This window comes from Lathyrus oleraceus, chromosome 3 (assembly GCF_024323335.1).
Source record: "Lathyrus oleraceus cultivar Zhongwan6 chromosome 3, CAAS_Psat_ZW6_1.0, whole genome shotgun sequence".
NCBI lineage: Eukaryota > Viridiplantae > Streptophyta > Magnoliopsida > Fabales > Fabaceae > Lathyrus > Lathyrus oleraceus.
This window is the reverse complement of record NC_066581.1, coordinates 391067665-391078080: the sequence shown is the minus strand read 5'-3', so window position 1 is coordinate 391078080 and position 10416 is coordinate 391067665. Positions and strand designations below refer to the sequence as shown.

The window sequence follows — 10416 nt, the reverse complement described above, 5'->3', positions numbered from 1 at the left end:
TTGTACTTTATTCCATTAATATTATCTCTAGGCTTATTTATAAAAACATTATTTTTTAAATTCATTTAATAATTAATATATTATCTTTATATTTTATTCAAATATATTGTTTACTTAATAAATCTAAAAATAAATATTTATTTTTATAAATTGGACCCAGAAAATAATTGAAATACAAATTTTGATTAGTTTAAAAAAACGAAATATGCGCAAACTTTCTTTCTACTTATATACAATTCGGTATAAAATCACAAATAGTTTAGTAATTGATTTTTGTATTTTAAATCAATCACTAAAATATAATAGATCTAAATAATTTTTTAAAGTTATGAAATCAAAATAAACCTCAAATACAAGATAGAGAATGAAAAATGATATTAAACCATGATAAAGAAATTTACCATTACAAAAATATCAATCTTTTGATATTTTATATGTCTCTTGACCGGGAAAATGAAATAAATGAAGTAAAAGAAAACCAAACATAATAGATAGGATAACTCTCACTCGATTATTTTTGTCCAAAAATTTGTTGATCCTAATATCTAAAATAAAATTCAACCAATCTAAGTAGGTAGGATAATCTTCACCCGAATATTCTTTTCAATGCTTGATTAATTTCTGTAGTCCTAGACCTATGAGATATATTTAATGATAAATTTCTTATAAATCCAAATTCTAATCATTTGTTAAAACTCAAACGATGAGGTTTATATACAATATACAAAGATTAAACAATTGAACTAAAACTTAAAAATAGTTTTGATTATCTTGAATTTTTTAAGTAGACATTCTTAATGAATCTTTTCAATGAATCCATCAAAAAAGATAGGTGATTCACTCATTCAAACTTATTTTATACTAGCAAAGTTTTAAAAAAAAATCAAAATTCTTCTATCAACAATCATTTCGTTTCGCTAATCAAAAAGATAAAAAAGAATCAATAATCATAACAAATCTCTATAAAAATATTTAATGTCCAACAGCGGTAAGTACGGTAAGTATGTTTACCCTAGTTCAACTCCTACATCTTTGCTAACTTTTTATTATCCAATGAGAAAAGAATCTTAACTAATAGAGTACAAATCACAACATCATCGTAATCAACTGGATGGAACAAACAAATTGAAATATAAAAACTACCTCAAAAGCATTTCTAGTCCAACATCATGAAGAGTTTTGAAGTTTAGTTTATATCCTTACTCAGAGTTCTTGTGAAGAAATATAGTTTACCCCATTTTGACCAATATGAGTTAGTAAATTGAACTTTCCACCAATAAAAGAATCATCACTTTTAAATATAGGACGTCTAAGTTGTACATAGCCACAATATTTCACTTTATGTTCCACAACATCTTTTGTGTATGAAGAAAGAGCCACTTGAGTCCCTTCCCCTGCAAAACTTCAACTCAATTAAAAAAAACCACCAACTAAATACAATGTTAAATGGATCAGAATAGAGTTATTTTTTACCATGTGTAACAAGCAACAAGTTTTCAGTAGGATATTTATCTGCAAGATTTGTAATTGTTTCTTGATATCTAACATTTGCTTCCGAAACTGATTCTTCCCATTTAGGTAGCTGAGGTTTATAAAAAAAAATAAGATTTCATCAGCTCTATTAAATATGTTTTAATACTTGCACAACTATATAGACTAATCTTAGAGGAAGTAAATAATAATAAAATTAAGATGAAAATCAAATTCAGAGATATACCTCTTTATGCACCATAACTACATGATTAGTATCCACAGTTCCATTTGGGAACATGGTTTCAAGCTGTGGAATATCAAAACTGAAATTCCCATCTTTTGGAGCAACGTTGATCCGAATAGCTATTGTGTTTAGCATTTCACATAATCCATTCTCAATAGATACCTGCAATTTTGAAAACCATTCATTTATGACACATATAATTTAACAAAAAGTAAAAAGCCAAACAAATTCTAACCTTGACTTTTGAAGGATCAGAAGAAATGTCGTCACGGCTGACACTTCCACCGGCATCGTCAACGGCGGAGAGAGCGATGACAATTTCTGCAGCAGTTTGGACGCAACGTAGAAAAGGGGAGACAAACAGTTGATGAATCGGGAATCCGAGGTTCTTTCGGATACCTTGACCCGTTTTGAATGCTAGAACTCGACCCGGTTGAGTCAGTGGCGGATCCCACGGTCGCGTGGCTGTGGATATCCATAATGGCTCGACGTTATCGATGCGTTCGCTGTGCCTCATTACGACGACGTTTTGGTACATAACTGGATGATGCTGGTTTTCCACAATTTGGTTTTCTCTTAAATCCATTTTCGCTGTATGTAAATTAAGAGGACTTATGGTTAGTTTTATAGGAATCATGTGTGGAGGTGGGTATACAAAGTCAATTTTTTTTAAAGTTAATAAAATATTATTATTATTGATAGTATTAAATTAAAAACATATGTATGGTAAGTTTTGGGTAAAAAAGTTAAATGGGAAAAATTAATTAATGTTACAAATAATTTTAATTGAATTTAAAATGAATTTTTAGAAGTAATATAAACCCATGTTAAATAGTCACATGGTCTATGAAGCTCAAATTCATAAAGTCGCTAAAATGGACTAATCCGAAAAGATTGATAAAATATAGAATTTAGACTTAAAATTGAATTTTATAAGGGTTTTTTTCCTCTATATTCTAAATGTTGGAGCACAAGGTTCTAAATGTTGGAGCACAAGGTTGAAGATGAAGACGGGAGAAAGAAAAACAAATTTGTAACTCCCAGAATTGAAAAATAGTTATGGATCAGAGTCACTTACAAACAGAAAACTAACATAACCAAATGAAATGAAACTCAAATAAACTCTAAATGCAACTAATGTGAATTTGGATTACATTTTAGCACCATCCCTTAATCCACATTCAAGACTAAAATCAACAACACCAATTTCATCTCTCAAATTGATAAAGTGTTCAATCTTGATTAGTTTGGTCAAAACATTTTCCAGCTACTTCTAAGTGCTACAGTGAGTAACTTCAATCACTTCACTATGAACTTGATTTTTCAAAAAGTAAAACTTTGTGTCAACGTGCTTGCTCCTTCCATGCAATATTGGATTCTTGACAAGACTTATAGTTAATTTTTTGTCAATCATCAACTTCACATATTTGCTCACCTTAATCTTCAAATCCTGCAATAGGTTCAGAATCTAAACAGCTTGACAAGTAGACAAAGCACCTACAATGTCCTCAGGTTCACATGTTGACAATGCAACCATTGATTGCTTCATGGAGCACCAAGAAATGGGACCTCCCAAATATTGGATGAAATACCCATAATTACTTCTTTTGTCAACTCTGACCAATCGGAGTCTGAATAGCATATTAGCTCTGAATCAGATTCTGCACTAGAAGGGAACACAACTCCATACTTCAGAGTCCCTTTAATGTACCTCAGTATCCTGACAACAGCTTGGTAATGTGGCCACTTTGAGGTTTTCATAAACCTACTCACCATTCCAACTGCATAACAGATGCCAAGCCTGGTATTATAGAGATATCTCAATGAGCCAATTTCTATTAGCAGCTATAGCAATCACCAGTTTAATTGTTTTATATCTATCTACAAGAGCAAACACCTTAACATATTCTAATCTAGATTTATGTAAAACTCCTCTAGCTACTAACGTTGATTTGTGTTTACCCATTGATCCATCTGGCTTCAGTTTCAACTTATAAACCCATCTTACACCGATGACTTTCTTGTTCTTTGGAAGCTCAATCAACTTCAAAGTCTTATTTCTTTCTATAGCCTCAAGTTCTTCTTTCACGACCTTCAACTTGAGAGCTTCTTCGGTGCTTACTAGTTCAGAGTCTACCAACATGACACGCTAAATGACTTCCTCTTTAGAGTTTATCTCAATATCTTCCAACATGTCAAACTCTGCAAATCTTCCTTGTACTTGTCTAATTCTTTGTGATCTATGAACTTGTTCAAAATATTCTTCAGACACTGGAACATTATCAGATGATGTACTAACTATAGAGGTTGGGCTACCTTCAGCTGCAAGATTACCACTAGAGTCTGGATCATCATCAAAATATGGATCAAAATCAGATTCACATTTAGAGTCAAGCTCGCCTTCAGACTCTTCTTCAACATCAGAGTCACCTTTAGACACTGACTCATCTTCAGACTCAGAATCTCCTTCAGAGGCAGATTCTCCTTCAGAGCCTGAAATATCTTCAGAAGTTAACTTAGGTGTTAACACTGCGCCAGAGTTGGATTGAGGCTTGTTCCAATCCCACGCTTCTGATTATTTCATAATGACATCTCTGTTGAATTCAACTTTATTAGTGATAGGATAGTAGAGCTTGTAAGCACATGTATTGTGGTATTCTATAAGCAATATAGCTCTGTTTCAGTCATCCAACTTCCTTCTTTTAGCATTTGGTACATGTTTATAACAAATAGAACCAAACACTTTCAGATGGCTCACACTTTGCTTATCTCTAGTCCACTTCTAAAAAAGAAATTTTTTATTCAGATTCTTGATTGGACAACTGTTTAGCACATATGCTGCAATGGCAACAACTTCTCCTCACAAGGTGTGATGAAGCTTCTTCTCCTTCAGCATGCTCCTTGTCATATCAAGCAAAGTTTTGTTTCTTTTTTCAGTAAGAGCATTGTGTTGAGGAGTGTATGAAATAGTAACTTCATGCTCAAATCCATTCTCCTTACAATATTTCTTGAACTTTGTAGAGTTGTACTCACCTCCGCCGTCAGTTTTGAGAATTTTTAGCTTCTAACCACTTTGTTTTTCATCCTTCACCTTAAACTTCTGAAACTCAGCAAACATCTCATTCTTAAACTTGATGAGTGTTAGCCATGTCATTGATGTGAACTCATCCACAAATGACACAAAGTACTTGTGTTCCTCCAAGTGAAGGTACTTTAAATGGTTCACACACATAAGAATACACTACTCCAAAAGCATATTTTGCTCTTAGAGCCACTTCTGATGCAAATGGAAATCTAGGTTGCTTGTCTTTCATGCATATCTCACATGACTTCTCAAGCGTCACAATCTTAGGAATGCCATGTACTAGCTTCTTAGAACTCAAATGCCTTAAGCTTCTGAAGTCTAGATGCCCCAATCTCTTGTACCACAACTCACTGTCACCTTCTGCACTAAGGCATTTAGTTTCATCCTTTTCAACATTCACCTTGAATGTTCTGTTACTTCCCTATTGAGATTGCATAATCAGCTTCTGATCCGAATCATACAACTTCATGAGATTGTCTTTCATAGTAACTGAGAAACCTTCCTTAATTAGCTGACATGCACTCACCAAATTGCTCTTCATACCAGGAAGATGCCAAACATCATTGATCATAACAGTTTTTCCATTATTCACTCTGACCTTGACATTTCCCATTCCTTCAGCATTCAGATACTTATGATTAAAACATCTAATTTTTGTCCTCTTTTAGAGTCAAAATTAATCAGGCATTGCTTATTTCCAATTAAGTGATTTCATAAGCCAATGTTCATATACCACCAGTCTACCAAATATTCACCATCAGATTCAGAAGCCACCAATAGCACATGTTTATCATCAGAATCTCATATAACTATGTTTGCTTCTTCTGATTTCCTTTCCTTGTTTGACCAATAGTCAGCAGTAAAATGGTCAAACTTCTTACAACATTATCATTGAACCTTCTTTTGGTCAAATTTCTCCTTTCCCTTTGATAACTTTTCTCATCAGAGTTGAAAACTTCTGACTTCTGATAACCACCCCCATGTCTCTTCTTGGACTCTAACCAAGATTGCTTCTTATTCTTATTACTAGAAAATGCTTTCAGAGTCTGTTCTACCTCTCTTTCAGATTTTCTCTCTGTCAGACGCAACTCTTGTGCCTCTAAACTGTTTTGCAGCTTTTCAATTCTCATGGTGCTAAGGTTCTTAGAGTGTTCAATTGTTACAACAATGTAATCAAGTTGAGGAGTAAGTGATCTCAATACCATTTCAATGATTACTTGTTAAGAAAGAGTCTCTCCACAAGATTTCATCTCATTTGTGATAAGAATCACTTTGGAGATGTAATCAGGTACATTCTCATTGTTCTTCATGTTGAGGTTCTCATACTACTTACATAGAGACTAAAGCTTCTCCTTCTTCACTAAGGCATCACCTTCATAACAACGTACCAGTGTGTCTCATACAACCTTCACTTTTGTTGAATCAACGGTCTTCTCAATCACATTCAGATCCACACATTGATGGATATAGAACAAAGCCTTCTGATCCTTCTTCCTTATCTTTAAATGTGTATTTCTTTGTGCTTCAGTTGCATCTGCTACAACAGCTACATACACATCATTGACGAGATCAAGAACATCTTGAGCGCCAAACAACACACACATCTGAATCATCCATCAATTCTAATTATTTCCATCAAAGATTGGAAGTTTTTTGTTCAAACTACCGTTTCAATCATTCATCTTCGTTCTTGTGCAAATTCACTCAAAAATTCACCAACACTCGTGTTTCTCAATCCCTTAGAATGCAGAAATGTGATCTTGTTTCAGTTTCCAACTTCAATTCACTTTGAATTTCATAAATGAAATTAATTACACACGCCTCACGTACACCCATGTTTTCCGTTATGAATCTGAATTAGAGTTCTAGATACCAATTCTTGAAGCACAAAGTATAAGATGAAGACGATGAAAATGAAAAGAGAGAAAAACAAATATGTAATTAACATAATTGAAAACTAGTTATGGATCAGAGTCACTTACAAACTGAAAACTATGTTCAGTATTTATACAATCAGAACCAAATGAAATGAAACTCAAATAAACTTTAAATACAACTAATGTGAATTTGAATTACACTTTAACATTAAAATGTTCAATATCCATTCAGCCTAGTCTCGATAAGGCAGAAGTAGTTATTTGACTGGTATAATTAAAAAATCTAAGAATCTTAGTGATGTTTATATTGTTTATGTTATTTTATTCAAAAACAGCAATTAAGTCATCACACTTCTTTATATTTGATTTTTATATTATATTTAATTTTTTATCTCCATTACCATATATTAATGAAAACAAATTAATATTTTATTATTTAAAGCTTTATTTTAAAGAAAAATATATAGTATATTCTATTAACTTGTGTTATATATGGTATTTAAATATTATTTTGATTAATTTAAATTTATATGTATTTAAAAAGGATCTAATTAAAATATACTGACAGTGTAAAAGGATTTTACACAGTTATTTAATCTTAGACGTTGGATATTAAAATAAATTTGACTTTTATTTTGAAAACCTATAAAATAATGCAAACGAGTGATGGTGATGAATCGATCGTGTAAATCTTTTTACACTAACGGTGTATAGTAATTAATCCAATTTAAATACATGTTAGATTATTTTTAAAAAATAATAAAAGACAAAATAATAGATTATATTTAAAGTAACTTCAAATCGGATGATAAATATTATCATAAACTTTATTTTATTTTTGTATTATATAAAAGTTTGTTTAGGGTAAAAAAATTTACGGTTTTTATTTTAAGTCTGTATTATAACAAACATTTTATCTGATTTTTCAAAGTTCGAAACTTACCATGACCATTTAGTTTAAAATCAATTATTTTGTCTTTGACAATTTTAGATATAAGACCGTTATTTATTCACAATTTAATCGTGATGAATTTGAAACTCTATCCTATAGGAAATCTTATAGACCCTCAAAAGATGGCCTTGTCTACATATACTCAACTCTATGTATATAGTCTCGATAAAATAAAGAATTGTAATGATTTTTAAAAGAAGAAATTTGTTGCGAAGGATCGTTGTTTACTTTCTCGTTGACGTGGATCCTTCAAATGCAATGAACTTTTTTTTATTGAATAATAAATCTGACACATTTTCTAAGAATGTGTGGTGTCCACTATGTAATATATAATTGAACTCAGCTTTTGTTCTCAATTTAAAATATGACTTGATGTATACTATTTTTAATAATAAATTCACTTTTTAAATTTATTATGAAGCACCCTGTTCTCACTAAAACTCCTAATAATTCCAAGTTTGAATGAAAAGTAATTAAGAGTATTATGTTTTGTTTTAATATAATTATTTTTTAATCTGATAATGACATGGTCAATGTTATATAAGTCTATACGCAATTAAAACTAAGAGAGCTCTATTAAATTCTACAGAAAACATCTCTTTCAAACAAACGTGGCTTATATTCTTAATACTTAGTATCATATACTATTAATAGCCTTAATAAAGATAAAAAAAATAATAAAATATAATCAGAATAAAAAATGAAAGAACCTGTATGTAAATATCGAAAACCAGCTCCTTGATTTCTCTGCATATGACATGGCTGAACACTGCAGATTCGAAACATCTGTAACCACCGAAGCATGTCTAGAATATATTTGAAGAAAGATTTTGAATCTGAGAGAGGTTAAAGAATCAGATACCTTTGGGTTGAATTGGTGAAAAGAACAACAATTATTATAATTGAAATATTGGCAAGTTTTGAATATGTTAGTTTAAGAACAAATGGGTACAAGAGATGTTCTAGGAAAGTTCCTTAAAGTGTTATTATAATTAGAAATTGAAATTGAAATTGCAAAGAAAGTTGCTCATGAGTTTACCAAACTTTATTGACTTTAATAATGTCATCATGATGTCTACTCCGTGTACGTACGCATCACTACATATTAAATTATTTGTCAAATTTAATATTGCATTCCTCTTGTTCTGAATACACCATTAATTTGTCATCCACATAATGTCAAGATTCTTGTTTGCAACTCTTCCCCTGAGCTGATTTATTAAACTCCTGAAATGGTTTCTCAGAAAATATCGTTTTACACAGTCATATGCTTAGCAAAGTCCACCTTCAATATCATAGATTTTATCTTCTCTCTTTTGCAAGATCTATCGGATCATTAGCTACCAGGACTCTATCTAGGATCTATCTACCAGGGATAAAAGCAGTTTGAGTGGTTGAAACTAACTTCCGTATCACCATCCTCAATCTTGATGATAACAATTTTGACACGAGTTTATACATACACCCAATCCGACATATTGATATGTATTCTTCCGATTCCCGAGGATTCTCACATTTGTGCACTAAGACAAGAAACACTACCCGAAAGAAGCGTTTTAGCCTTAGTTTTTTAGCGCCGACTTCGACACCGACGCTATTAGCGTCAGATTTGTGTAACCTCTACGAACGCTCACTACGCCAAATAAGGGAAAAGATGACGTTTTTTTGGCCTATAACAGCGCTTTAAAGTGCCCTCTAATCTGGCGCTGACATAGGTAAAGACAACGATTTTTTTCCTAGTGAAAGCGCTCTCTAAAGTGGCTCTTTAAGCCCTTTAAGGGCCACTTTAGAGAGCGATTTTTAAAGAAAGCGCCCTCTAAAGTGGAAACTTTTAAGGGTTTAGAGGGCGCTTTTACTGGAAAGCGCCCTCTAAAGTGGAAATCTTTAAGGGTTTAGAGGGCGCTTTTACTGGAAAGCGCCATCTAAAGTGGAAATTTAAAGGGTTTAGAGGGCGCTTATTTTGGAAAGCGCCCTCTAAAGTGGGTGGTTATTTAACATTTACATGCATCACATGTCTCTGTGACCATATTCTCATTTCAGGTTATGTTGCAGCCACAAGAGGTAACCAGAAAAAAATGGCATACAGCTGCTTGTTATAATTCACAAGAGCAACTAAAGGTTCTTTTTATGCTTTTATAATATTAAAATACAAATACTGATATATGCTTATTGTTTATATGATCCTCTTGCTATTTGAAATGTCATGAACCGAAACCACTGCTACTCTAATTGAAATGTATAATAACCACTCTCTTTCATTTATTTGTTTATAATCAATCAATTACAACAAAAATGCAAGTATGCTGCTAGATTAGAAAATCACACTGTTTTGGTATTTTTCATATTTAACAAGACTAAAGAGCACAAAAATGAATTGAGTTGATTCAGAAAAAAAAATATGAATGTGAATACATGAGTGAACACTAGCTGAAGTGCTACTCGAAAGGAAACTTCATCTGAAAAACTGTTGTATTTCTTCAAGAGTTTTTCCCTTTGTCTCGGGGACCCAAATGGCAACAAATTCTACTGTGAAAACACACACTGCAGTATATATTGTGAAGGTTCCTGATAAAAACATAGGAAGCTTCTGGTTAGAAACAATAGATATTTATAGAAAATTAACATAGGTAATGCACACAAACCTCCCGAACTCCAATCCAAGAGCAAATTTGTTGTTAATGTAACCAACCAGGAAAAGAACCAATTGGCAAGTGTTGCAAAACTTCCAGCTAGGCCTTTGATGTTAATCGAAAGAATCTATTATGTAAAATATATTCAACACATC

At 32.1% G+C, this 10416-nt stretch overlaps 1 protein-coding gene across 1 annotated transcript; it reads right to left on the bottom strand.

Annotated features, from left to right (window-relative positions):
- Nucleotides 1-944: 944 nt before the first annotated feature.
- LOC127127902 (uncharacterized) lies at nt 945-8596 on the bottom strand. Its single transcript, XM_051057176.1, has 5 exons — nt 8342-8596; nt 1953-2308; nt 1718-1879; nt 1474-1582; nt 945-1394 (listed from the first exon to the last, which is right to left on the bottom strand). The coding sequence occupies exons 1-5, from the start codon at nt 8433-8435 to the stop codon at nt 1204-1206; spliced, it is 912 nt and encodes a 303-aa protein (XP_050913133.1). The 5' UTR covers nt 8436-8596; the 3' UTR covers nt 945-1203.
- Between the last annotated feature and the right edge of the window lie 1820 nt (nt 8597-10416).

What these genes read in the sequence shown, in the direction of transcription:
- LOC127127902 (XM_051057176.1), bottom strand. Translation starts at nt 8,435, where the DNA reads ATGCTTCGGTGGTTACAGATGTTTCGAATCTGCAGTGTTCAGCCATGT. An exon ending in TTTTCGATATTTACATACAG is followed by an intron (nt 2,309 to 8,341) that starts GTTCTTTCATTT and finishes ATTTACATACAG; the next exon opens with CGAAAATGGATTTAAGAGAA. An exon ending in TAGTTATGGTGCATAAAGAG is followed by an intron (nt 1,583 to 1,717) that starts GTATATCTCTGA and finishes TATAAACCTCAG; the next exon opens with CTACCTAAATGGGAAGAATC.